General features: G+C 34.9%; 6 protein-coding genes and 1 pseudogene across 9 annotated transcripts; 4 read left to right on the forward strand and 3 right to left on the reverse strand.

Moving 5' to 3' along the window:
* The first annotated feature begins 199 nt into the window (after window positions 1–199).
* Window positions 200–4,043, forward strand: LOC18603249 (cysteine-rich receptor-like protein kinase 15; annotated as a pseudogene). Its single transcript, XR_016025887.1, has 7 exons — window positions 200–1,332; window positions 1,560–1,691; window positions 2,260–2,381; window positions 2,674–2,884; window positions 2,959–3,199; window positions 3,347–3,497; window positions 3,583–4,043. The product of XR_016025887.1 is annotated as a cysteine-rich receptor-like protein kinase 15 (transcript).
* A 2,154-nt stretch (window positions 4,044–6,197) lies between these two features.
* Window positions 6,198–7,715, forward strand: LOC18603250 (uncharacterized). The gene is made up of 2 exons (XM_007035104.3): window positions 6,198–6,374; window positions 7,382–7,715. The coding sequence occupies exons 1-2, from the start codon at window positions 6,237–6,239 to the stop codon at window positions 7,604–7,606; spliced, it is 363 nt and encodes a 120-aa protein (XP_007035166.1). The 5' UTR covers window positions 6,198–6,236; the 3' UTR covers window positions 7,607–7,715.
* Window positions 7,716–8,164: 449 nt separating this feature from the next.
* GLTP1 (glycolipid transfer protein 1) lies at window positions 8,165–11,467 on the forward strand. 3 transcript variants are annotated; one of them, XM_018119516.2, is made up of 8 exons: window positions 8,232–8,308; window positions 8,408–8,434; window positions 8,675–8,818; window positions 9,358–9,413; window positions 9,709–9,839; window positions 9,954–10,089; window positions 10,549–10,680; window positions 11,252–11,467. In XM_018119516.2, the coding sequence occupies exons 3-8, from the start codon at window positions 8,701–8,703 to the stop codon at window positions 11,282–11,284; spliced, it is 606 nt and encodes a 201-aa protein (XP_017975005.2). In that variant the 5' UTR covers window positions 8,232–8,308; window positions 8,408–8,434; window positions 8,675–8,700; the 3' UTR covers window positions 11,285–11,467. The 3 variants fall into 3 exon arrangements, with proteins under 3 accessions (XP_007035169.3, XP_017975005.2, XP_017975006.2); XM_007035107.3 differs by lacking the exon at window positions 8,408–8,434 and having other exon boundaries at window positions 8,165–8,308; XM_018119517.2 differs by having other exon boundaries at window positions 8,241–8,434; window positions 8,619–8,818.
* Window positions 11,468–15,342: 3,875 nt separating this feature from the next.
* LOC18603252 (CRIB domain-containing protein RIC5-like) lies at window positions 15,343–17,613 on the forward strand. The gene is made up of 6 exons (XM_018120164.2): window positions 15,343–15,797; window positions 15,997–16,079; window positions 16,208–16,376; window positions 16,511–16,608; window positions 16,842–16,920; window positions 17,160–17,613. Exons 3-6 carry the CDS (start codon window positions 16,331–16,333, stop codon window positions 17,510–17,512), a joined length of 576 nt encoding a protein of 191 aa, XP_017975653.2. The 5' UTR covers window positions 15,343–15,797; window positions 15,997–16,079; window positions 16,208–16,330; the 3' UTR covers window positions 17,513–17,613.
* Window positions 17,614–18,162: 549 nt separating this feature from the next.
* Window positions 18,163–20,452, reverse strand: LOC18603253 (uncharacterized). The gene is made up of 3 exons (XM_088805848.1): window positions 20,394–20,452; window positions 20,254–20,313; window positions 18,163–19,434 (listed from the first exon to the last, which is right to left on the reverse strand). The coding sequence occupies exons 2-3, from the start codon at window positions 20,302–20,304 to the stop codon at window positions 18,343–18,345; spliced, it is 1,143 nt and encodes a 380-aa protein (XP_088661974.1). The 5' UTR covers window positions 20,305–20,313; window positions 20,394–20,452; the 3' UTR covers window positions 18,163–18,342.
* A 483-nt stretch (window positions 20,453–20,935) lies between these two features.
* LOC18603254 (polyubiquitin-like) lies at window positions 20,936–21,548 on the reverse strand. The gene is made up of 2 exons (XM_018119121.2): window positions 21,230–21,548; window positions 20,936–21,000 (listed from the first exon to the last, which is right to left on the reverse strand). The coding sequence occupies exons 1-2, from the start codon at window positions 21,546–21,548 to the stop codon at window positions 20,936–20,938; spliced, it is 384 nt and encodes a 127-aa protein (XP_017974610.2).
* Window positions 21,549–22,142: 594 nt separating this feature from the next.
* LOC18603255 (P-loop containing nucleoside triphosphate hydrolases superfamily protein) lies at window positions 22,143–26,765 on the reverse strand. Its single transcript, XM_007035116.3, has 6 exons — window positions 25,527–26,765; window positions 24,747–24,902; window positions 24,549–24,656; window positions 24,292–24,402; window positions 22,691–24,196; window positions 22,143–22,606 (listed from the first exon to the last, which is right to left on the reverse strand). Exons 1-6 carry the CDS (start codon window positions 26,187–26,189, stop codon window positions 22,346–22,348), a joined length of 2,805 nt encoding a protein of 934 aa, XP_007035178.3. The 5' UTR covers window positions 26,190–26,765; the 3' UTR covers window positions 22,143–22,345.
* Between the last annotated feature and the right edge of the window lie 150 nt (window positions 26,766–26,915).

Below are 26,915 nucleotides of genomic sequence, written 5' to 3' on the forward strand. Positions count from 1 at the left end.
TTTGGGGAGGATGGGCTTGCTGGGTTTTAGTAATGGGTTGGGCTTTAAGTTGTAAAGGAGGTTTGGATCTAATTTTCGGCTTTTGGGTTTGCAGCTTTTTTGGCCCATTAGCTTTTGGGTCTACCATTTCACAATTTGTAAAGGTGTATCAAAGTAATATTGTGGGAACGTAGCATTTCATTGCAATTTTATTTTCCAGTGAAGTGCTTGGCAATTTCCACAACCACAACTTTTGATCCTTGACGAATGAGGAGTTAGTGCTTCGTCAACAGCGACTAATGAACCTGGAAAGAAAATGCTTAGCGTTTCCAAGAGGGAACTGGCAAAGCACTAGTAACATCTTTGATCATAACTCGTCTGCAACTTTGCAAGTTGCAATAAACAGTTGTGTCAAACTTCCAGGTTCCCCGTTCCACTTTCAAAGAATTGTCTCCATCCCATAATTTCAGCTATGGAAGCGGAATTTTTTATGGACTTGGAAGATCGAATGGCAGTTAGCCATGGTTCTCTAATGAGTTATCCGAGTTTTGTTCTCCTGATTTCTACAATTATTCTTTTTAGCCTTTCCTTCAGCACTGCACAATCAAATGGCTGCTCTAAAAGGGGAGAATACTCTGCTAACAGTACATATAGCAGAAATCTCAATCTCATACTTTCCGTTCTGCCCTCCAATGCTTCAGAAAATGGAGGTTTTTATAATACTAGCACTGGCCAAGGTTCCGACGAAGTTTATGCTCTAGCCCTTTGTAGAGGAGACCTTGCCTCGGGGAGTTGTTTTGATTGCATCAACTCCTCCAGTGAAGGTATTAAAAAGCAGTGTCCGAATCAGAAAGAAGCCATTTTTTGGGGTCCTGGCATAACATCATCTGAATGTATGTTAAGGTATTCAAACCGCAACATTTGAATGTATGGAAGTAACTCCTTCCATCCCGGTGCCTAATCCGAATGACATCTCAGCAAACCTGGAGCAATTCAATGAGACGCTTTATAAGTTAATGGGAGTTCTCCTGACTGAAGCTTCCTCTGGTTCAACTTTAAAGTTTGCTGCTGGAGACATGAACTTCACAAGCTCAGAAAAAATATACGGGTTAGTGCAATGTACCCCAGATATTTCAAAGAGCGATTGCAGAATTTGCTTGCAAGGGGCGATAGGCGAGCTTTCAGAATGCTGTGGCAGAAAGCAAGGAGCGAGAATTCTTAGGCCTAGCTGCATTGCTTGGTTTGAGTTGAATTTATTTTATGATTCTAATACAATTGACGCTCCATCTCTATCCCCACCTGGTCCATCAACATCAGCTGATAGTGTCCCTCCTGTAATTACAAATAATAGAGGTCTGTGTATATTTTTGCAATGTTCCAAGTTTCATTGTGTTGGATAGGAATTACTGGAGAGGATATTAGGATATCTCATTTATTCCTCGCTATGAAGCAGCTATGAAGCATGATGGCTGTGTGAAATTGGGGCAATTCCCTCCTCAGGGAGATGTCAACTGCACCTTGGATTGATTGAAAATACTGCATTTAATTTCTATTTATCGTGAAACAATTTTGCTTTGCAGAAAGTAGCAGGACTACATCTCGAACCACTGTAATCATTGTTGTGTCTATTGTCATTTTACTGGCACTTGTTGTCATAGTCTCCATTTTATGTGGCATTTTGTACAAGTGGAAAGCAAAGTTGAATCGAGATGGTAAGGGAAGTGTGTTTTAGCTTTATTCTTTTTCCTGACATTGGTTTAGCTCTCTAGTATGGCTTTTAACCTGTCTTGAGATGTTATCAGTTAATTGTTGCTCTCTATCGGTTTTCAGTTTTGCTGCTCTAGTTGGGCAGCTTTGTTCTTATGCTAGGTTAATTCTTGCTTTTCCGATAACTGAAAATTTCAATTTTCCACAAAAAGAAAAACGATTCCTGGTATGAAGAACAATGGTTTTTGTTTGACTTTATAAACTATATTAAGTGTCCAGCTTCTTATAAGTCTGATTTAACTGGAATGATTGGATTTCATAGTTATGGTATTAATTTGATAGAAGCCTGATTTCCCTTATATGAACTCCAACTTAAGCTGTCTTGGAATACAACAGGAAAGAAATCAGGACTTTACCTTTTTTTTCCCTGGTAAAAACAAAAAGGAATAAATTAGGATTGATGCATTTGGAGAACTAGATAGCATAATTAATCTAGTTCAACTCTGGGAAATATTCGCCTATGATCTTTATGTTGATTCATAATCGTATATAAATTTCTTGCTTATGGTGCAGATGACAGTGCAATCAGAAGATTGGAATCCTTGCAGTTCAGCTTAACTGCAGTAAAAACAGCAACCAATGACTTCCATGATGCCGATAGGCTAGGACAAGGTGGATTTGGTTCAGTTTACAAGGTAACCAGAGGCATTTTGATCATTATATATATTTGTATAATCTGGTGTTATTGTAATGAAATTGCATAGACCCGTAATGCAAATTGCAGTTTGTTCATATGCAAAGCTATGACAGGTTTCTGATCAACTTGGCAGTTTCTATAAGTAAACATATTGAGAAATAGTTAACAAATTGTCTTATCTTAACCGTTTGTAAAACAGAAGTAACTTATTTACTTCAAACATTTGAGAATCAAGATGCTTTCCTCATATCATGCTGTCCTGATCTACATTTACTACGTTACGCCTGCAGGGAATGCTGCAAAATGGACAAGAAATTGCTGTCAAGAGACTATCTAGGCATTCTTCTCAAGGCGAACTTGAATTCAAGAATGAGATTTTGCTGGTAGCTAAGCTTCAACACAGGAATCTTGTTCGCCTAATGGGTTTTTGCTTGGAAGGGACAGAAAGGATCCTTGTTTATGAGTTTGTTAGCAATGGGAGCCTGGATCAATACATATTTGGTACAGCTTTATACCACATGCATTAGTACTGAAAACTTTATCAGAATCGACATCTTAGTCAGTTGTTTGTGCAGATTCAATTAAGCGTGGCCAATTAAATTGGGAAATGTGTTACAAAAAAATCATATGTGGCATTGCTCGAGGGATTCTTTATCTTCATGAAGATTCTTGCCTCAGGATTATCCATCGTGATCTGAAAGCAAGCAACGTCTTGCTTGATGAAGAAATGAATCCTAAAATTTCAGATTTTGGCATGGCAAGACTTTTTGCTGTGAATCAGATTCAAGGCAATACCACTAGAACTGTGGGAACTTAGTAAGTACAACTATCACATTATTGGTTATACTTGATGCAACTGGAGTAGTTATACAGTTTACTAACAAGAGTGAAAATTGACAGTTTGCACACCAGAAAGTTAAATCTGTTAGCAATCAATTGAATTTGTTCTTTCTGATCATCTAGTGGCTATATGGCTCCGGAGTATGCATTACATGGTCAATTCTCTGTTAAGTCGGATGTCTTCAGTTTTGGTATTCTACTTCTGGAGATTGTGAGTGGCAAGAAAAACAGTTGGATGAACGATTCAGGGGAGCTAGAGCACCTTCCAAGCTATGTATGTTTGTTCCTCACTCCCTCCTGATAAGGTCTGGCTTCCTTTCTAACTGGCATATTTTAATGCTCAATTCATCAAATTGCAGGCATGGAAAAATTGGAGAGAAGGAACAGCTGAAAATCTGATTGACCCAACACTTAGGAGGAGCTCAAGAAGCATAATAATGAGATGCATCCATGTAGGGTTATTATGTATTCAGGAACATGCAGCCAAAAGACCTACCATGGCTTCAGTTGTTTTAATGCTTAATAGCAACTCCTTGAGTCTCCCACCGCCCATGCAGCCTGCATTTCTTATGTATGGTAGCATGGAGACTAGCCTGCTCTCATCACAGCAGAGTTCAGGGTCCAGTCAGTCAGGACAATCCACAGACAGACATGCCACACCATATTTCCCATTAAACTAAACTTGCTTTTTATGACAAGGAACTACCTAAGTCTAAGCAAACACAAGAAAGGAAATTTGTAACTTGAAGATTATATTTTTCAGTTTGAAGATCAGGTTTTTTATTGCTATCAATGAGAACATAACAAGTCCTAAAGTTCAGCCTGTTTTTCTTCTTTAGATTTGTTATTTTCAGTTTGCTTTGAATATTATCTCCACTCACAACATAAAAATTAATTTATGAGTGATCAGGGTTATCTGCAATTTTCACTGGAACAATTGTCTTGAAACTCATTAACTGGGATATCTTGGCCATGAATCCGTACTATCAGAAAATAGCCTTTACTATCTGATTCGAATAATTGGATTCCAAATCAATATGAATTGAGAGCACAATGACTTTATCTGATCGATAAGACTACATACTATAACTACAAAGTAAATATCAGAAGATCCCTCCTAGATTTTTGTACAGAACCACTAGATGGAATCAGATTCTGGGGGTTGGAATGATTTCAATATAAAAACTTGATGAACAAAATGGGCTTACACTTTGACCCCGGCTAATTTTTAAAACTCTAATTGAAGCACTTTGAATCTTGCCGAAAGTTTTTTAACTAAGCTGTTAAGTGACAGCTTTTCACCATGAAAATGGTTTGAGTATTATGACATGGTAATCACCCAAAATTCCACGCTATCTAAATTCTCAGAATCTCTGATTGATCGAAACAAGTAAAAATCAACAAGTTGCAGGACGTCAACACTAACATGAAAGGCAAGGAAGATTAAATCATATTTAGCATAAGATTCCCGAACTAAGATTGATGTAAAGAACTCAGTCATTTCACCCAAATAATCATTAGTCGGTTTCATCTTATCGTATCTTAAAAGAATTTATCTAATCTTCATCTTTTACTCTTCAAGCCAGCTATTTTAGTATTTTGTTAGGCCTTCTGTCTGGTTTTTCCTTTTGGATTTATGTTATCTGACATTCTTTTACTGTTCTTGACTTGCTTCCAATATAAAAAGTAAAATGTTCTCTAAAGCTGGACCTGAAGTCATTTGCTTTTAATGGTTAAATTTTCATGGTTGCATCAGAATAGCATCTGGTCTTCCTTTAGACGCTTTAAACATAATGATCAGATGAGAATGTGAGAAAAGAGAAGCCTTGAGAATTTTCAAACATTTCATATGGAACCTTTGAATGTTATATGATTATCGCTAGCAATGGTCCTGGAGAAATATATTCCAACTATAACTTGCATTATCTCATGTGGGAAAAGAGCCACCAAGTCTATAACTTTGAACTTTGCAATCGACCACAGACAGGAAACGGTGAAGGGGGCATGTATGGACGATGGAGCTGTGTTCAGTTGCAATGGGAAAGCATCTACAAAGAAAGAAAGTAACATTTGTTTTCCCTTTGCGTGCAAAACGTGTTTTCTCATCCTAGCATTTTCGTTTATTTGACATTGGTAGGCTAAGGGGGGTGGACCGACAGAGAATTATAGACCTATTTTCAGCTTAAACAGAAATGTTTTAGTTAAATAAATTATTATTATTATTATTATTATTTTCACTAGGATGATCAATCAGATGATGCTTGATAGCTAGGGATCATCAGCAATGCCCAAAATTAAAATGCTGCAAGTGCTATTGCATAATCATTCTGCTGCCCAGTGCATTATGACAACATTGCCTATGCACAAATAAGGCCTGGCTTGGATGGCAATGGGATTTAGTGGCAGACAAAATTTGCTTTCAGTCTAGGTAGAAAACATGTCCAATTCACTTATGCCCCACATCACAACTTTTCTTTTGCAATTCCCACTCTTTTTGGTTAGCTTTTTTTTTTCTCCAAATATTTCTATAATTCACTCCAATTTTAGTCCTTTAGTTCTGTCAGTTGCTTGATCGTTTGTAGGAAAAGGCCTGAACACCTAAAATGAAGGCACAGAGTTGGACCACTGAATTCTACATCCAACATCCTCATGCAATGCAGATATGCTTCCTGGTGGGTTGTTTACATAACAGAGATGTTAAACCCTGGAGTTGAGTTTGGTTGCCAAATCTCAATCTGCCTTTCGTTTGGATAATAAAAGATGATTAAACGGGAATATTCTTTACTAATTTCAGGTAGTGTGAAGTTGGCCATTTTGCATCGTGGGGCTGCAAGGAATCTCTTGTATAAACCATGAATGAGGCATTTGCTCCACTTTCTGACCTTTCCTTTTCAAATTTTAATTGCAAAATGATATAAACAATGCTTAAGAGACATTGTACGGGAACCGCCCCTTGGACGCTATAAAGCTCCCTCTACTTAACCATAAGACGCATTAAAGAAGTGAAGCAAGCATGGGAGAAGAGAAAGAGAATGCAGAAGGGAGGGTGGTTGACATTAGTCTGAAGGATCTCTCCAAAAGGCTTGAGGAATTTGCCAGGGCCAGAGACTGGGAGAAGTACCACAGTCCTAGGAATCTACTTCTTGCTATGGTAATCATCATTACCACTCAAATTTCATTTAGCAGACACCAGCTAAAAACAATGTTAACGCTGTTTCATACATGAATTAGTTCCCCATGTCTGTCTTTGCATAATGCTTGACTATCTTTCAATCTGCTGGGATCATGGTTAATGAGTATAGCTACAAACAAAAAGTGGACTGGACCACTATATTTACTTTGAAAATCTTCCTTTCTGCTATTTTTGCTCCCTTTTCCTACCCCAAATGGTTGTTCTGATAAAAGGTTAAAGTTATCAAAATTATCTCTTTAAGAAGTTGAATTCTCTACATAAACCAGCAGCCTATCTCTTTTCTCTGGAAACATACTTGTCTAGTTATCTCATCTCTTACCTCTTAGGTTTGTATAAATACCTGTTCAGCTGCTGAATAATTTTGAAATTTTGATAAGTTCAACCTTTTACCTTAACAAAGGTACCCCTTTCTTCCCAATCTAGGTAGTCATGCATTAGGCCATTACCCAATCTGTACATGAATGTAGCCAGATGTTCAAGCCTTCCGCGCACTTGAAACACCAGAACAATATTGTCACAGTTGTTTTATCTTGTCCATCACCTAGAAACAACTCAAAGCACATAGCATTTTATTGTTAGTGACACCGGGAACATGTCTGGTTCTGGAATGGCTCATAACCACACCTTGTAGTAGAATGCTAACTTCTTCCAATTATGCAGTAACATTAAGCATTTTTTCCATTTCCAACATGTACAGATATGTACCAGCAAGCTCATAAAAGTCTCTTTAATCCATTTTTGCTAGTAAAAATTCTCAAATTATTCGTACGAATCAGCCCTGTGTGATACCTTCTTTTTTAGAAAAGAAAAAAAAAAAGTGAAGATGCTATATTGTCTTTTCCATGTTGAAATGTATACTTGAAGACAATGACAAAGATAATAAAATTTGCAGATGTCATAAGGTTCTACCATCTTTTTTTTTTTTTGTTGATTTCCTTTTCTTTTTTCCAATTATTGATGTGTAGGTTGGAGAAGTAGGAGAGCTATCAGAAATATTCCAGTGGAGAGGAGAGGTGGACAAGGGCTTGCCAAATTGGCAGCAATCAGATAAAGAGCATCTTGGAGAAGAACTTTCTGATGTGCTGTTATACCTCATTAGGCTGTCTGATATATGTGGCATTGATTTAGGGGATGCTGCTACCAAAAAACTTGTTAAAAATGCTATCAAATACCCAGCCAAGGTCTTGTGAGGCAACCCTTTTTTAGCCTGAAAAATTTTTGTTGTGTTCAGCTTTAAAAGGCAATCTGATGCCATCCTTAGCTTGAGATAACTTAGAATAAACTGTCCTCTTTCCTCTCTGTCTTTAGGCCCTCATCTGTTACTTACTATACTACCTCATTTTCCTTTTCAATGGCTACTTTCAATGCTTTACATTTGTACTCCTATGGCTATGACTACAAACATGGGTTCCAAAAGCTAAATCACTTGCCACAGTCAAATCAAAAGAATAATACTACTTAATATAAAATCATAATAATAAAAGATTTAATTTTCATGATAATTAAAAGGTTTAATTAACTTTATGGATGAGTAAGGATTGGTCTGGCCTAGTTCTTCAAGGGTTAGATCAGAAAGAGGCCCAACCTTAGCCAATCCTAGCCTAGGCCCAACAATATCTTTTGTTCCTACTCGTAGCCCCACCATATAATTGTTCATGGCCCATCCGGACCATTGCCAATGGGACCCAACCAAAAGGGTAAATCTATCCAAGTGGACAAAGCCACGTGTACACGCTGAAACGTGCAGATGTGCGCTAGCGGACCGACATGTACAGCCCAGTTTAAGTTCGAGCCTTCAACTTAAATTCACTTAAAAAGAAAATCAGCTGAAAGCTTCTCTTTACAATATCTCAACAGAATCAGATTCTAAAGAAGAAAATTTTTTTCTTCAGGTTCGTTTCTATTTTTCTCGTACTCGAATCAGAATCCAAAACCCACATTTTAAAATCTTTTACTTCTTCAGAATTCTCCATTTTTCTCTTGTTTTTCAGTGTCAAGAGAACAAACGAAGGCTCCTGGTATTATCTCTCTCTTTCTTTTATTATGTTTTTTTAATGGATCTGATCGAAATTCACTTTTTTTGATACGATCATTTGTATTACATATATGATTTTGAACTTGGGTTTTGATTTTTTGACTAAAAAGATTAAACTTTTAGTGATTTGAGCTATAAAAGTGGCTTCTTTTTATTGGATCTTGAAGGAGTTGAATTTAAGGGGATGATCTTAATTGTTGGGATTTTAATCGGATCGTTTCAGTGATAAAAAGTGAAAGCTTTTGAGCAATGGAAGGAACAGTGTTTACTCCTTCTTTAGAAGGAATGCAGCATATCAAATCTCCCCAAGGGGAAATGCTTACGAAGCCTTTCCTGGAAGTCTGCAAATTGGTTTTGCCAGTCATAGGTTTGTTTTTTCTATACCTTTTGTTATGTTAAGGTTTTCTGATCATCGATCACTTTTTTATTTTAAGGTTGTTAGATTAGTTCACTTTTAGCGTCTAATTTAAGTTCAATCTTCGTGGAAATCTTTCTTCATTAGTGGACCACTTAACTCTCTGGCTGCGACTTTGTGAGATTTGCAAAAGATTGTAAGATTGAAATGCTGATGGTTGTGTCCAAGATATGGATTTCGAAATGCTCTTTGATGATAAAAATTAAGCTTGTTTATTGTCATTGAAGTTGGACAACCATGTGCTAACAGACAAATGCTTGATAATTTAGCCCGCAAACTTTTGGTAGGAGTGTCTAAGATTGTATTTCAAAGCAGATCTGATTAATTTGTGTGCTTGTGTGATAGACGGTGAGAGGCTGGGATTATTTGGATGCCCACAGTTTTTAAGGCCTGGCATTATGCAGGGCATTACTGGCTTTCTTTCTTGATGGGTACAGTGTTGATACTTGATAGACAGGGAAAATTTATAACCTATGTTGTTACTTTTGTAGATAAGTTTGGAACTGCTATGACCCTTGTAAAGAGTGATATTGGCGGTAACATATCGGTAAGATGTTTATTATCGAGCAACTTTCATGTATGGTATATGATCAGGTTTACTTAGTTTTCCTTGTCCTAGCAGATGCCTTATGTTAATTTCCTGCAATAATTGTGTATGAACTTTTGAGATGGTCATCATGAGCTAGTTTCCTTATTCTGCCCCTTAAGTTTGAAGGCATTTTAACACCATGGAGATCTTTTTAATCAAAAAAATTGATCTTTTTAAATGAAAAGAAATTTCATTCTTAAAAAGTGTTACTTTCAACTCTTAAACTACTGTGTTCTGTGGATTCTGTTTCCAGAGGTTGGAAAAAAAATACCAATCTGATACCACTAAATACAACTACTTGTACAATATGGTGAAAGAAGAGGTTGAATGTAAAACAGTGAAAGGATCATCTAGTTGTACCAATGGTCTTCTTTGGTTGACAAGGTAAAAATATTGCCAATAGGTAAATTGCAGCAAATATCTCTCTCTCTCTCTCTCTGCGTATGTTTCATTGCCTGCTACTTGCAATTTTTAATTTTTAAATTTGATTGTTTTCAGAGCAATGGATTTCCTTGTAGAATTGTTCCGCAACTTACTTGCACATCCAGATTGGACAATGGCAGAAGCTTGTACAGACTCCTATGGCAAGACCCTGAAAAAATTTCATGGCTGGATTGCTAGTTCAAGTTTCACAGTAAACATTTTTATCCCCTCTTGATTAAATTTTTATTGATTGCTCTATCTCTTTCCTGATAATAATCCATGAACTGTAGATGTTAGACTTTGATGTTTTGAACTATAATATATTTGAACATTTCTTTATTTTATACCAACATTCTCTAATCTGTTGTCCTTGACGCATCTTTCTTGTGCATGTATGAAGCCAAAGACTGAGAACATTTATTTAATTTTTCTACATATTGATAGCGAAAGAGTTGTAATGAAGACATTGTGTCTTCCTAGAAACAATAGCACTGAGGAGTTTTAAATACCAAATATAGATTTCATAGTCCTCTCTTTTATTCGAACAAAGTACTTTTTTATCCTAAATTAGTTGACACATTTTATGTCTATGTTCCTTTTATGAATGGAACTGGTTGTATGGTTATGGTACTTCTTAAGATTGTTTAACTGAAGGAATGTTGGATTACAGGTTGCTATGAAGCTGGCTCCAGATAGGAAGAAGTTCATGGAAGTGATAGCTGGCTCGGGAGATGTTAATGCTGACATGGAGAAATTTTGTTCTTCTTTCTCTCCATTTCTTGAGGAGAATCACAAGTTTCTGGTAAGAAGCTTCCTAAGGGATGAATGCTTGGTTTCCTATGCCACCATTGAACTGTCTATTTCTGTGACCAGCTGTACTTTGACCCTGAGAGTTAAATCATATAGTGTGGATAAGGTTGAAGGGAGAAACTTTTCATGTTTTATTAGCAAATAATGACTTAAATAATCATATCTTACAGTTTTTACTGCTTGTAGTTTGTTTTACCTCTGCTCTGTTGATAAGGTGTAAACTAGTCTTGCCACTTGTCCAATGTTTACTGCAAAAAAACACCAAAAATAATTATAAAACAATTATATATATATATATATATATGAATAAAGGAACCCAAAAATATTAAATTTGAGAACATTGACAACCACATTGAAAGGATGGAAGTTTGTAGATAATGGGCTATAATGAGAGAGTCAAAGTTCAACCTGCTTAAGGAAAAAGTTTCCTTCAACTTTGATTACCTTGACTTTAGCATGGTTGTTTCACATTGTAAAAATGATTTTTTTTTTTCTCTTTATTACACATCATAACCATCTCGCATTGTAAAAATTAACTAACCAAATTTATTCTGTTGATGCAGGCTAACTTTGGTTTGGATGATATGAAGGCTTGATGACAGAAGCTGTTTATTCACAAGTGGAGAAAAGGCTTCTATTTACTTCTATTTCTAACTTTTTCGATCTTGCCTTCAGCTTTTAAAGCTTCGTATTATTTAAATAATTAACGACTTTAAACCTTTACCAGTTGTTACCCTTGTTTCAATCTCTTTCAATCCAATAGTACTTATTTTTGGTTACTGAAGAATGTTGTGGTTATCACTCTGGGTCTATTTAAATACTTTTCAAAAAATATTTTCAGGACTTATATTTGTTTGGACGGAAAATTTATTTCAAATGTAAAATATTTTACGAATCAATGAAAAAAATAGTCATTGAATATGAAAAATGTCTTATGAGAGGCGAAAAACATTTTTTAGAGAAAATAAAAAACTCTTATATTAAATTTAAGAATATAGATTTAATGAATATTAATATTTAATTTAAAATATTAAAAGATTAAAAATATATTAATATTTAATTTTATTTTTATATTTTAAAATATTAATATTTAAATTATTCAATATTATTAAAATTAATAAAATTAATAAAATTATTTAATGTAATTAAATTTTTTATTTATAAATTGAATAAAATTTATATATAATAATAATAATAATAATAAATATTTCAATGATTTTTATTTGATGAATACATATAATTATAAGTTTCGATATTTTACATAATCGATAAATATTGATATCTTTATAATGAATTAGGATGATATTCGTAGTTATGTTATGAAAAAAATCACCGGAAATATAAATTATGTTGAAGTGGATTTCAGTTTGATATGTTCAAAAGAATTTGTAAGGAAAGCTATATTGTATTAGTCAACTACATGAATGTATAGTTTTGCTGATAGAATAAAAGATAAACTGGTATTAATTGAAAATAGTTCTTTATTTTTATTTTAACCACTAAAAGTTACTCTTAGATATATGGTTTTAAAACAGCAAAAGAAGATAATAATCATGTTAAACATCCAGCAATTTTTTTCATTAAAAATATATTATTCAAATAAAATGAATAACATTTGTAATTTGGAGGTTTTTATTTTTATTAAATAATATATATTTAACTTTCTAGATGCAAGACTTGTAGAATATAAACTGTTATACAAATATGTCTAACTATGGCGACAATTTGCTCTTCCTTTTACCATATACATTTGTTTCCATTTCTTTGGTTTCTATTGTTGTGCTATATTGTATTATTGAATTGCATAAATATATGATTATTGTTGGTAGAAGAAAGGATAAATTAATATTAATTGAAGATAATTATTTGCTTGGGTTTCAATTATCGAAAACTTGCACCTAATTATAAAATAATACTTATCCAAATAAAACAATAATCCTATAAAAAATTGTTAGATGTATAATAAAATATTAAGAAATGAGAGAGTACCTAACTTGTACTATTGATAAATTAAGATAAACAATTGTAGAATATTGGACAACTGTATATTGTAAAGATCCTATCAATATTAAATAATTATTAATATCTAGTAGTATCTGTCTTTTATATATAAAATGAATGGTTAAAGGTTGTCAAATTTAGTTGATTTGTTTCTTCAATAATGACTGTGTGCTATGTATATTAAAAAATGAGTAGATCTTCTTAACTTTTTTACTTTGTTCAATGAATTGGATGGGTATTTGTTGAAATTTAAACATTAATGTATAAAAGAGATGTCTAAATACTATGGATTTAAATTCATGCAGAATTAGAGGATATAAATAGAAAATAATATTAAATTACAATTGATAAATATTAAATAAATTTATCCTCTAAGCATTAAAAATTAAAGACTATTGTTTTCAAGTATTTTTTACTGAAATAAATGAAAGTAAAAAAAAACCTTTAAATATAAAAAACAACGCAGTTTTGACATAAAGTATACAAAAAAAATTAATTCAATTGAGAATGATAACTAATTAACCTAATCAATTATCCTACTTAAAACACTATTTGTCCAAAGAAAACAATAATCTTATCAAAGATTATTAGATGTATAATAAAATATTAAGAAATGAGAGAATATATAACCTATACTATTGACAGATTAAGATAAATAATTGTAGAATATAGGTAATAGTATAATGTAAAGATCCTATCAATATAAAATAATTACTAATTTATAGTAGTATCTGTCTTTTATATATAAAATGCATGACTAAAGGTTATCAAATTTAGTTGATTTGTTTATTCAATGATGACTTATGTATATTGTGAAATAAGTAGACATTCTTGATTTTTTTTTTATTTTATTCAATGAATTGGATGGATATTTATTAGAATTTAAACATTCATGTATAAAAGAAATGTCTAAATACTATATATTCAGGTTCATCGGAATATAAATATATAGATAAAAAATAATGTTAAATTGTAATTGATAAATATTAAATGAATCTATCATCTAAACATTAAAAGTTAAAAATTATTATTTTCAAGTATTTTTTATAAAAATAAATAAAAATAGAAAAACCCTTCAAATGTAAAAAATAACGTAATTTTGACATAAGATGTAAAAAAATTAATTCAATTAAGAATAATAAATGTCAATCAATTGACCTAATCAGTTATTCTATTTTTATATATATTATAGATATACATAAATATAGATTTTGAATGTCTTACACAATTGATAAATATTAATATTTTTATAGTATTATGGTAAAAAGTGATAAGATCGAAATTTTTTTGAAAATTAAAACTTAGTTTAATTATAAATTGGTATTGTATAAGAGTTAAAGGATTATATTGCATTAATCATTAAATAAAATACTCAGCTACAAGCATACTTAATTGGTATTTATAAACAACTGTTAACCAGATCTAAACAACTTAATTGCTATAAATTATTTTGCATCCAATGGAAGATAATTTATCTAAGTAAAGCACTGATATCTATAAACAGCCGTTAATTGAATCCAAACAACTTAAGTGCTATAAATTATTTTGCATCCAAAAGAAGATAATTTATCCAAAAAAAGCATTGGAGTCCATACAAAGCACATGATGAAAGTACTACTAGCAATAGGAAAGCACAAATAGTCCACACCCACATAGATGCAAACAAGGTGTGAGGCAGCTAGCAAGATTTATTACCAAGTTGACAAGTCATGCATCCATTTGGCTTCCACTATTTCAATGTTATGGGTCAACAACAATAAAAGGCATATAACCCAACAAATATGATTTTACACGTTAGAAAAAGTCTGACTGAGGCAAAAGGCATAAATTTAATCAATGGTTTGAAACTTCGTAGTTGAAGATAAGGTAATAGAATTGATAGAAAAATTTATAAACTATAGAATAACTAATAAAAGGAACTCATACTGAGAAATAAAAAAAATTCAAAAATAAAAAACACAGTCATGGGAGACTTTAAGCCCATATGTTTAGAACGAGAATCTAAAATGTTCAAATCTACACCTATAAACATCCAAACTCAACCAACCCATGTGTCAATCAATTAGAGCTCCACACGTCATAATACTATCACTTCACGTGATACAAAGATAAGGCACTTATCTCTTTTTATATATAATTATAGTTACGCGGTTAAATGATTTAAAAAAATATTATTATTGACTTTATTGATTTTTATTTTGATCTCAAATTAATGAAAATTAAATGACACAATTGCTTTGTAATCAACTCTTATTTATCATCTTAGGACTCAAATAACTCCACTAGTGATGACGAAAAATATTTTTTATGTGATGATCCAAGTAGTAGAAATGTTTTCGATAATTTATTCAAATAATAAAAAATATTAAATTTTTTATAAAATATTTTACATTAAAAAAATTTGTTCTCAATAAATTATTTCTCAATTATCAAATGAATCCTCACTACCAATGAGTTATTTTGTCCATTCTTAAATGCATGTAGTGAACTACCATTATATTTCTCATCTGGGTGATTGCCACAACCTTTAAGCTGTTGTGTAAGAATGGAGCTGTGAGAAACAGATCCATTTCCTCATTAATGATCATTCTAGTTTCTACATATATTCTTTTATATATATATATATATATATAAACAAATTAAAAAAAAATGAAAAGGATGACAAAGAAGAGCGGTGCCATTGCCATTCATGGCTTAACCGCTTTTCCCTCGCGTTCATTATTAAAAGGCGGTTATAAAAGAGACAAAGCCAAAAATAGGCAATGCCTCGCTGGGGGAATGGTGGGATTTTGAGCTTAACCTCCCTGGATTTTCCATCTGAAAATTCGGTCAGCTACTGGTTCTCCATTGACCTCACAACGCGTAGCTCTACCCTGCCGCCAAACAAAACTTCTCCTTCCTTTCACTTCCATACTTTGAGACTTCCCCATTTCACTGTCTCCCTCTCTTTTTACTTGATTGGGAAAAGCTTTGCAATCACAATCAAGATTGAAGGAGCTAACCCCTCCTCTTTCTTTTTTTGGTTTTTGGATATTTCTCAAGTAAAAGGGGATTCCATATTGTAAGAGCTTGGCACATACATGGCATCATTTTTGTTCTGATTTAGAGGTTTGCTTTTAAATTTGTCAATCTTCAATTTATTTTTTAATGTATCACAATATATACATGTATGAATTAAAATATGAGACTTTGAAATTTTTCGAATATAATATATAAATGTTAAAATGTATAAGATTTGAATCTGAAACTTTTCAGAGTTTCAATTCTTACTTTCATGGATGAAGGAATGTTTTGATGTGTATCACAGAAATTCAAGATATCTGAAGAAGAAGAAGAAGAAGAGTTCTTTCATCCTCAGCCTGATGCAGTTTTTCTTTTCTTTGTGAACAAGTATATATCAACAATTTTTTGAACTAATTTTGTTTAACATGATTTTGTTATTTTAGTAATGTTTCATGGCGTGACACAAAATTTTGCATTGCAAATTCACCTCCTCTTTCTTTTATGTACCCAAACAGATTGTGGATTCTATTCTTGCTTTCGTTTTACTTCACCTCTGCCAGAACAAGCATATCTTCCACCTTGGGGAGGAAGATTTCATACGCACATTGCCAAACGATCCACCACTATTGCCAGCAAAAATGAAGGGTCTTCTAAGAGGTTTCAGATACATCTCCCACATGTTTGGTGAGTACCCTGTTTCTCCGGCTATGCATATTTCTCAGGAAAATGATGTTTGATCTTTGACTGTTTAGTATAAGCTTTGGGAAACTATGAAGCATATGTTTTCAGCATTACGGAAGCCATTGACAATTTTGCAGATGAAAAAGAACCAGAGATGCAAATAGGGCTTCCCACAGATGTAAAGCATGTTGCCCATATTGGTATGGATGGTCCTTCTGCCAATAAGCCGAGCTGGGTATGATATGTCCAACTTTGTTTTCCTTTGCATTACCATTACCATGTTAATAGCCATGGATAGTTTTATATGTTCTTCTTGTGTTGGCCAAGCTTGTTTAAGAACACCTTTAAGATATTGCTCAAGAGGAAACCATAATCGGCAAGCATATATATATATATATATATATATATTTTATATGTAAAGTCAGAGAATAAGACAATTAGCTGGTTTATTTTTCTAAAACCATGCAGATGACAGAGTTCAATTCTGCTCCGGAGCTCTCAGCAGTGCCTATAAATAGTAATCGACAAGTGAGGCCTTCGGAAGCAGGTTTGTTCCTTTTCTGTTTTTCACTAATCATGCTCTTACAACTCCGAAAATGGCTGATTTATAGCCTTCTGTATGGTTAATGAAAACCCAAGACATTTGTTGTCAACGCAATCATATCATTTCGTCCTCCCGCCGAGGAGAAACCAGAATGAAATTCATCAGCAACAAAGTAGAGCTGTTTATTGTTATGGTTACTGGTTTCCCTCAATAGATATAATGGTATGTCATTGTTCCTGCAGGAAATCATGACTCTTCATTGCCACCTCTTGGCAATGAGAGGCAAAAGAAGTCAAGGCGCAAACCATCAATAGGCAATGGCTCGCCTATAGGTTCCCCAAAAGTCAGCGAGAAGCATTCTAGGCGCCAGCGTTCGTCAAACCTTTCAATGGATTCCCCTGGTCGAGATTCACCATGCCATGGAAGGCGGCACCAGAACTCAAGTCGTAGCATTGAATCATCTTCGCAAGAGCAGACTGACATCCCAAAAAAATCTCGACGAAAGAAATCAAAGGGATCATTGGGTGGATCTTCAGGATCATCAAGATCAAAAGATCAAAATTCTTTGCCTGATATCGTTGAGCTTGGACCTTGAGGAGATGGAAACCTAAGAGGATTAGAGTAATTTGTACATTAGAGGTTTAAGCGCCACTGCTGCATCGAAACGTTATTCCCATGGAATTTCTTCTTCGTCTATTGTTGTTCTCTCCAACCTTTTTTCTTGTAGCTTTAAGCTTGCATGGTTTCATGGCTTCATAGCTCTTGCTGACCATGCCACATGCTCTGCAAGAGCTAAGAAAACACAGGCATAGAGTACGGAATTTGAATCTTGGGAAATTTTTCTTATGACTACTTGAAAAATCAAAAAGATGCATTTGGATGAAGTTTTAACTTTGTATTTCAAACCTACCATTGATGAAAGCCTCTGCCATCATTGTCATTGCCAATCGTTAGAGCTGCATAACTTTGAAACTTCAAAGCGGCACTTCCCAAAGAATCCAAAAAGAAAGAATATGAACTGCTAAGCTGATTCCATTCCATTCTTAGCGGCAGATAATGTTCTTGGATAGTGTTTACTCTCAGAAGAAGTCAAGACAATGGAAATCTTCAGTCCTTTTAAACATGCAAAGACAATTAGATTTCAGGATGTGGTTAATTTCTGCTTCTATTTCCTTCATCAGATTGTTTCATGTCGATTTCAGAAATTCAAGTTCATAAGCACTATGCATCCCAAAAAGAAAAACATTAGAACAATCAAGCCAACCATTCTAACTAGCTAATTTTGTTCAAGACTAAAGAATGAATAACAAATACCATCCAGAAAGACAAAAGCAGACTTAGAACCTAAATTTTCACAATCGAATACCAGTCCGATATATTATGCTTTGGTCCAAATAGCTAGATTCACATTTGCATTCATGGTGTTCAATAGACAATAGCCAATGTGGTGTCCCTGCCAATCCCGTAGTGTTCCAAAGAAAAGTCATCGCACAATGCTGCCTCTTTATACAGTACTTCCTTCACTCGAACTCCATTTTTCAATTGTATCATTTCCTTCACACTACGAATAGTGGTGAAGTGAAATATATAGCCACTAATTTCCCTTACTTTCATATGGACAATGGTTGATGAGGGTGCAAAAACCATACAGAGAGTGCAGTGCTTCTGGATGCTGTAACTGGCCAGATCACGTCCTTCTTCTAGTCGTTTTCCAGCAAATATAATACTCTGAAGATGAACAGGAATCTTCAGCTTCTGAAAAATCTTGTCCTTCACATCTTTGACGGTAGCACTCTGCTGTACATCAAGAGTTAAGGTTCTACCACTCCAGGTTCTAACAAAAATCTGAAATAGTGGATGCAACATCTCTAGGGTAGACTCTTCTTTGATGTCATAACACGCCAAGGTTTTGGAATCCTCAAGCTGCTGTCCTAAATAGAACAAAGTGCCAACTGAGGCACCCAACATGCTCCTGACTATTGCTTTGACATCAGCCACAGTAAATGTAACCTTAACTTTGAGTTTCACAACTTCTCCAGTTAGTGCTTTCACATAAATTGACAGCACATCCTTTTGGCAAAGAACAAGATGAAGGGTTGACTCATTCTTTACATTGAGATAGCTCAGAGTCCTATCCTCTTCAAGTAGTTTGCCTTCATAGACAAGCGAGAACCGATCCGATTCAATCCCCTCTGTCACCTGGATCAGTGACTTGATACTTTGGACAGTTTCATTAGCCCTTGCTTCCACCAGAATGGTCCTCTGTTCTGATGGTATTTTGACAAATAATTTCACTCCAATAAAATCCTGGAGGACTAGATGGAGAGTGGAGTTCCTCATAATACCATGATCAACTAGCCTTTCACCATCCTTGAGCAGTTGACCAGCATAGAAAAGATCCTGAATATTGTCAGAAATGATTCCCTTCTCAAGTAATAATGCTTTGAAATTTTTTACAGTTTCAGTTGGTTTAACTTTGCAGGCCACTGTTTTCATGAGCTTCAAGTAAACAGTTATCTGTAAACAAAGACAACAAAAAATAAGCAACACTAAAGCATATATTGCTGGATAGACTCAACCTTGAGTATCCTTCTGTGAACAGAAAAGAAACATTTTCTGCTACCTTTTCCACAAAGGAAATCTTTGGCTAGATTGGCACTTAAGCTGCAGTTAAAAGTTTCATCTTCCACATATGCAGTGTATAGACAAGATTATATGACCAACTAGTATTAATGTACAAAATTTTCAAGGAGAGATAATGAGAGAACAACAAAAGAGCCCCCCTCCCCTAGCAGATCCCACCAGAATCACCATTTTTCCATTAGAAATGCCAAAATACTCTCTAGGGAACCAAAAAGAAAGCAAGTATCCCTTCAATAATTCCTCTCTAGGTTTTCAAAACAATTGTCTTTCTCATTCTCGCCTTCGCAGTTTCATCATATCTATACCTTCCTCTAATACAAATGACTGTATGACACCAATACAAACAATCATAAAACCCATCAACCAAAGGCATCTTAGCATAAACCATGGTATCATCTCATCTAAAACACTCAAAGATCAATACTTTAGTATACAGGTATTTCCATACCATAAAATTCACAATATACAGCCAGCACCAGATTATTTCAACAAGAGAAACAGAAAAAGAAAAAGGTTTGCAGAACAAGATCAACCTTTTATATTTTCAGAAAAAAATTATACAACTAAATGAACTTCAATTGAACAAAACATACCCAGAACAGCTAAATTTAAATTGAGTCTTTCCATTCAATTCTCTTGTACAAGAAAAAAAAAAGATCGTTTTTCTTTTAAAAGAAGGAATAGAAAAAATACCTCTTCATCTGAGGACTCAAAGTGGGGTCTTCGAGCTCTTGATGATTCCATGGAGATTCACTGATCAAAACCCAACCTCTGATTCAGACTAAAAAACAAAATTTTAACAGAATTAAGAAAACAGAAGACAGAGAGTGTGCCTCTGAACTGCCGGAAGCGCAAGTCAACAAACATATAGGAAGTAGGAACTCCTTGCACTTTAAGGAAAGAGTTAAGGAAATCTTTTATTTATTTTTATTTATTTATATTCAGGAGTTAAACACTAAAAACATTTTTAAAATGACCATTTTGTTCTACCAGATTCTAGGTATTTACAAAAATTGTTTTATTATGTTAATAAAATTTTCAATAAATAAGAGAAATATTTAATAAGTTATTTATTTCCATATAAATCCGATCAAAATTCAATTTCAATAAGAAAAATTCTAATTATTTAATTAGTTACTGATTTACATATTTAATTCCAAACCCATGAACAAACAGAGTTGATTCTCTCTGAATATTGTAAAAAGCAAGTGTCTCACTATCCTTCAGAGGTTTCCCACCATAAGAAAAATACCTATAATTATAGGGTATATGAATCTTGTGTGAGATTCTGGTTTTTACATCAGCAATGGTATCAAATTGGTTCACATAAACAGTCACAGTTGTTCCACACCATGTCATTACAAATATCTGATACTCAGCTGGCACCATCTTCCTTAATGTCATAATAGGCCAAGGTCCTGAAATTCTCCAGCCGGATTCCTGAATGAATAATAAAATCCCAGTTTTCAACAGAGAAATGCACCATACCCTCAACTATTCTCTTCACATCGAGGACAGTAAGCAGAAACTTGACTTCAAGTTTTATTATATCTTTGCTTGGTGTCTCCAGGGACAATGGAAGGACATCCTGAGGAGTAGAAACCATTTGGAGTCACTTTCCGAGGTATGTTGAGTGAGGCTAAAGTCCTGTTATCTTCCAGGAGTTTACCTGCATGGTAAAGAGAGTACTGCTTTCCCTGGATCGACTCTTTGGCAAGAGCTATGGATTTGATCTTCTGAATTGTATCAGAACTCTTCACTTTCACGGCCATGATTTTATCATCTGAAGGTACTTTGACATATAACCGTATCTTAACTGTGGGGAACAGAATGGACGGTAGAGTCCTTGTTAATGGCACAATCCAGAGCAGTTCACCCGTGAAAAAGAATCCCTGATCATTCTCAAGGTTCCCTTTCTTCTCGCGTACCTTTGCTTTGAGATTTCCAATCGTTTCAGGTATCTTCACCTGAATGGATGTTGGTTTCATTATCTTCAGGCAAATATTTATCTGATGGAGAAAATCGTTGGCGGTATTTGACCGAGATAAAGTCGGAGGTAGGAGAAAATAGTTTGGAGACTTGATTCAATCACTTGCACTCCAATTATCGATCCCAAGGGGTATTTATAAGTACAATAAGTGACTCTTAACATCTAGCTATATGAACCATAATTTATAAAAGATACATGAATCACACCAGTCCATGAACAATCATATGCTAAGTATCTACACACACAATGAATTTAGAAAAACCGAAAGATTAATGAACTTGAAGCGTAGAAAAGTGCAGATTACTTATTTCAACAGATAATGAAAGGAACACTGATGACAGAAATGGAAGGAGAGGGAGAGACATTGGGAAACAGAATTCTTAACAAACTTGAAATCTATTTGATTTATCTGTCTTATTTTTTAGATTTTATTGTATTAAGTTATAATTCAGCAAGAGCAAAAATCTTTACTGCTATCTTTTCTGTCATTTTTATAGGCTCTGATTACCTTTTGTATTATTACTTTGTTGTTAATTTAAACAAATAAAAAGAGAATCTCGAGCTCTGTCTGACTTTTTTTCTTCAGCAAACAAACCAGAAGTAACACTTCATAATATTATACATATTTTGTTACACTTCAGCAAACAAATCAGAAGAAACACTTGATGAATATTATACATATTTTGTTACAGAGGGTTCAAATATCAACATAACTAAAGATATCAGGAAGAGTACATATGAATATATACTCGTTCTGTCATTCGACATTTATTTTTTCAACTGAACAGAAATATCCTAGTTTCTTCGAACGGTGATAAAGGGAGTGGAATTGAGGTGAGGCGATAGCTTAGGTGATAAATCATCACCTTGTAGCGAGAAGCGATTGCTTGGGGTGAGTGGAAGCTTGTTTTCCAGGGGACTCAATGGGAGATGATTTATTATCTGGACTCCCTTTGCTGGACGTAAGCAAGCAAGATGACCATTGTTGCATATTGGCAGTTTGCTAGCCCTTATAGTTGCTTCATTCTCTTTTGGCACTGGTGCCCCAGTTGGATCCTGCACATGCCAAAATATGTGTAATCATATGTACTTTAGAAGTTCAAAGACAGTATTATGGATTGAGTTTTCACAATGACATACCCCAAGCACTAGAAAAGTGAAAGCTTGATTGTCTGCACCAAGATGGATGTCAATCAACTTCCGGAGATCAGCAAGTGTTGCATCCTTTACAACCTTCAATGCTGTGATAAACTTTCCAGGATTTTCCTTAGATGCCTCCCATTTCACAAAGACTTCAATCTGGGCATCAGTACAGTCATTGGAGGGGTTTTGGTTCTCCTTCAAAGATGCTGTCATTAGAGAAGCTGGACTTTGCCCCACAACTTCCAAATATACATTCTGAACTGGTGAGTTTTCCTTGTTCAGTCTTTTCACAACAGCATCATCTGAAGCAATCATTACTGGGGACCAGTGAGGATCAATGTTTTCAGGCATTGCTTTGGCAGGTGTTGGAGTTTTCATTTGTTGAGAAAGCTCTCTTTGGTTCCCACAAAGAGTAAAAATGTTTTGGATCCTTAATCGTCTGGAAGAGGCTGTATCTTTTGATTCATTAGTCAATCCAGAGTCCGACCATTTAGGCGTTGATTCAAATTTCTGAGGAGATGAATCCAACGATAATGAATTGAAATCATCTCCAAGAGTACACCTATTAACTACCCCACTTGAGCACACCCTCTTTTCCTCTACTATTATTTTCTCCACTACTTCATCTTCTATGTTCTCTTTGTGTTCCTCCTCTTCTTCTACTTCTTCTTCCTCATAAACAGTGCTCAGGCATGCTTTTGAACCAAACTGCAGTGCAAAACTATTATGATTTGCAGCCTGAGGATGATTCAGATACCCTTGAATGCTACTACTTTCAGATTGATTGACAGTATGTTTCACATCACGAATAGATGGTTCTGAATCACCCATGTCTAGGTCCATTGACTTTACCATCCCTGGGACCTCATCACCGTAAATCCCAATTAGCCTTTTGGCAAAGCTGCTTCCATCATCCAACTCCTTAGCCTCATTCTCCTCAAAATTTCCTTCCCTTGAATGGCATAACTCAAACTCAATTTCCTGCAACCGCCTTCTTAGCATCTCAACTTCTTCTTGCTGTTGCAATATTCTTTCTTCCATTCTTCTCCTTTCCATTTCAACAAATTCCTCAGCCATTCGCCTGCATTCATCTAGTTTCTTCTCCAACTCAAGTTTTAGTATCTGTGTACGCTCATTTACCTTTGAGTTGATATCTTCTTCAGTTACCCCAGAACCCTTCCCTTGCAGAAGTGCTCGTAGCGCTGCGACTTCTTCTTCTTTTTGCAAGAGCTCTTTATGTGCCTCATTTCTCTCTCTCTCTCTCATCTTGTTCTCCATCTGTAGTTTATATATAAACTGGTCCATAGCTGCTAGCCTGGATCCTAAAATAACTGCAGATGAAGAATCTTCATTTTTGTCCTTGATCGGTGTATGAGGACCACGAACAATACATTTTGCTTTTGCTCCATATTCAAGGGTACAAATTGTCTTGTGTATCTCCTTGGGATCTGGACTTGCACAAAGTATCATTAAAATCTTTGACTGATCATCCTCAAAAGAATCCTGGGGAAACAAAAACAAGCGCATGCAGCCTATGAGACAAACTTAAAGAAACTTTGTGAACCACCATTAATGACAACACTGGGAATGGAACTTACCTGGAGCAACATTGTCAACTTACTATCTCTGAAGGGCACATGAGAATCTCCATTTGCAATGGATTCAACAACTCTCTTCAAAGCTATGTTTCCCTGGTTTATCTTTGCTGTCTGCAATTCTCAGTGCATACACAGTAAATTAGAAACCTTTAATGGAAAATGCCTAAGATATCCTGGATATTAGTTTATTAGGGAATAATCAAGTACAATATGAACAACATATACTCAAAGAAACAAGAAAAGCCTAAGGGATTTACCTGCATTTTTGCCTCAAATCCAACTTGACCTGCTTGATCAATATTTTCAGAACCTGCCATGTCCACAAGCATCAGCCTTCCTCCAACCGTTGGAACATCAAGGATTATCTGTGCGGATTGAAACAGATGTTAATTTTTCAACTAGCAACAAGATTTAAGACAGGTTACTTTACAATTAAAGATGTAGAAAAATCATACCATGCAGTGACTTCGAGAACTTCTGTCATTGCAGAGAGTGCTTTTGACAATTCTTCTCTTTTCTACTTTCTGGATCTCTTTTGAAATCTTTCCAGCTTCACTTCCAGATATGAAAGTTGCATTCTTAGCTTTCTTTCCCATCACTTCTAGTTTCACCTGCAAATACAGAACAAAACAAAATTTGATAAGATGAAGATGGTGATGGTGAGAAGAAGGAAAAAGCAGCTCTCCAAGAATTATCATGGAATATTCATAGCAAGAACAGTAGACTTACAACATTGATGACACTAGCCTAAGATTATTGATGACATGAATTGGTTTTGGCTCATATCATCCTAATGTCATTTTTATTGCAAAATAAGCTAATGAAGCTGTGTGAGTATTACTAGCAATAATTTGATAAATTAACAGATAATTTAACAATTTGTATAGCACAATCAAAACATTCAAACCCATTTTTCCAATTAAAACAAGACTTAATCTGGCAAAAAATCGTCGTCCTATGAAGCCAAACAATCTAACTACTGGCTTTAGCAGAATTACACAAATTCATTTGTGAGAAATTTATAAATAGAAAAATCACATCCCTTCTTCTCAATGGACCATAAAAATCAAACAACAAGAACATTAAAAAGAATGCAAAAATCAAATGTAAAAACATCAACTTAAAGTCCTAAATGATCCCTTTAAAAGTGAATCAAATCGCCAATAACAACCATAAATTAAACAAAAGAGTCATCAAGAAACCGAATCATAAGAAGGCTTTAACATAAGATTTACCTTAGATCCACTGCCACCTTTAGGCCATCCAATTCCAAAGCCACCCCCACCATTACTTGACAAAAGATCATAAATTTCCTCATTATAGATCTCCAAAACAGTAACTTGAACAAAAGTTCCAACTCCCAATCTTTCCCCATCCCCTCCACTCTGTTCCTCCCCATGCACTCCCAATATATCTTTCAATGACCTATAAACTATCCCAGGCTGCTTTGAACACCCAAACATAGTATGACTCTTCCCTGAACCGGTTGGTCCATACATCATAATAGTACACTTGGCTCCCATTTTCACCCCATTGATTCTTGACTCAATGAACTTCTTGTAAAAAGTATCAAGATCTTCTTCCTCAGAAGAAGAAATCCCATCCAGGGAAAAATCCCGGTAGCCGATATCAGCACGGACACGGAGGGTCTGGTTATCAGGATTGATTTGGAGAAATGAGATGGGGTTTTTATCTTTCTGGTCACCAGGGTAGTTCCTTATTCTGCCGATGACTTCTACAGGGTGTTCCCCTGGTGGGTTTTCTCTGGCTAATGAGTTTGGGTTGGGTGATGGGTGCGGATTGGTTCTTGTTGATGAGAAGTTTAGACGATGCTTCGATTGGGGTGTTCTCATCTGGGTTTGGCCTTGTTTTGAAGAAGAAGATGGGGTTGGAGCCATTTTTTCGGTTTTCTTTTTCTTGGTTGAAGAAGAAGAAGAAGATTAAAGTTTTGATGTGAAGAAGAAGAAAGTAAATGCAGAGAGAGAGAGAGAGAGAGATGATCTGAGGAGTTCTCGAGAAGGAAAGAAATTGAAAATGGAGGTTTTTCAGGGGTTTTGACATTTGAAGTTTAAAATACAAAAGTAGCCGTTACAGGTTCCAACGTCTATTTTCTGGGGTGGATGATGGATCGGACCTTTTCAGCTGAAGATCACGATTCTCTTTTTCTCGTGACCTCAAATGGGTCAAAACTGGGCCTATAAAACAAGTGCGGTCCAATTTCAACATCACATTGTCGTAGCCCAACCCAGTTCGGTGTGTTTGGACAGATGTTCAGTGTTCACTTCACAACCAAAGTTGCTGCTGCTCAATCAGCATTAACAAGTCAATAAAGTTCTTCTCCTTGTCTACTATTGTGAAAGGTGACAGTTTTATGTGTAGATCGTTCGTCGGGAAGCCATTATAACCTAATGCTTGTCTATCTTAGAATTTCCTGTCCTGGTTCCTCTTGGTCATGGAAAGCAAGCTTCATCTTTAATACAAATGAGTATGTAACTCCTCAACTCTCTCAGATAAAAGGCAGGCCCTTTTAGGAGTGGTTGCGGATTATACTTCAATCATAATTTCAGACCTCTCCTCTTTGGCTACTGCGTAACGACGCCATGCAAGTAATGAAATCAGCAGAA

The sequence above is a fragment of the Theobroma cacao genome, chromosome 4 (assembly GCF_053813885.1).
Source record: "Theobroma cacao isolate CCN51 chromosome 4, ASM5381388v1, whole genome shotgun sequence".
Classification (NCBI taxonomy): domain Eukaryota; kingdom Viridiplantae; phylum Streptophyta; class Magnoliopsida; order Malvales; family Malvaceae; genus Theobroma; species Theobroma cacao.

What these genes read in the sequence shown, in the direction of transcription:
- LOC18603250 (XM_007035104.3), top strand. Translation starts at nt 6,237, where the DNA reads ATGGGAGAAGAGAAAGAGAATGCAGAAGGGAGGGTGGTTGACATTAGT. An exon ending in GGAATCTACTTCTTGCTATG is followed by an intron (nt 6,375 to 7,381) that starts GTAATCATCATT and finishes ATTGATGTGTAG; the next exon opens with GTTGGAGAAGTAGGAGAGCT.
- GLTP1 (XM_007035107.3), top strand. Translation starts at nt 8,701, where the DNA reads ATGGAAGGAACAGTGTTTACTCCTTCTTTAGAAGGAATGCAGCATATC. An exon ending in GGTCTTCTTTGGTTGACAAG is followed by an intron (nt 9,840 to 9,953) that starts GTAAAAATATTG and finishes GATTGTTTTCAG; the next exon opens with AGCAATGGATTTCCTTGTAG. An exon ending in TTGCTAGTTCAAGTTTCACA is followed by an intron (nt 10,090 to 10,548) that starts GTAAACATTTTT and finishes GTTGGATTACAG; the next exon opens with GTTGCTATGAAGCTGGCTCC.
- LOC18603252 (XM_018120164.2), top strand. Translation starts at nt 16,331, where the DNA reads ATGAAGGGTCTTCTAAGAGGTTTCAGATACATCTCCCACATGTTTG. An exon ending in ATACATCTCCCACATGTTTG is followed by an intron (nt 16,377 to 16,510) that starts GTGAGTACCCTG and finishes ACAATTTTGCAG; the next exon opens with ATGAAAAAGAACCAGAGATG. An exon ending in AGTGAGGCCTTCGGAAGCAG is followed by an intron (nt 16,921 to 17,159) that starts GTTTGTTCCTTT and finishes TTGTTCCTGCAG; the next exon opens with GAAATCATGACTCTTCATTG.
- LOC18603253 (XM_088805848.1), bottom strand. Translation starts at nt 20,304, where the DNA reads ATGGAATCATCAAGAGCTCGAAGACCCCACTTTGAGTCCTCAGATGAA. An exon ending in TTGAGTCCTCAGATGAAGAG is followed by an intron (nt 19,435 to 20,253) that starts GTATTTTTTCTA and finishes CTTTGTTTACAG; the next exon opens with ATAACTGTTTACTTGAAGCT.
- LOC18603254 (XM_018119121.2), bottom strand. Translation starts at nt 21,548, where the DNA reads ATGAAACCAACATCCATTCAGGTGAAGATACCTGAAACGATTGGAAAT. An exon ending in GTACTCTCTTTACCATGCAG is followed by an intron (nt 21,001 to 21,229) that starts GTAAACTCCTGG and finishes TTATTCATTCAG; the next exon opens with GAATCCGGCTGGAGAATTTC.
- LOC18603255 (XM_007035116.3), bottom strand. Translation starts at nt 26,189, where the DNA reads ATGGCTCCAACCCCATCTTCTTCTTCAAAACAAGGCCAAACCCAGATG. An exon ending in GTTCTCGAAGTCACTGCATG is followed by an intron (nt 24,657 to 24,746) that starts GTATGATTTTTC and finishes CAATCCGCACAG; the next exon opens with ATAATCCTTGATGTTCCAAC. An exon ending in GATTTGAGGCAAAAATGCAG is followed by an intron (nt 24,403 to 24,548) that starts GTAAATCCCTTA and finishes TGAGAATTGCAG; the next exon opens with ACAGCAAAGATAAACCAGGG.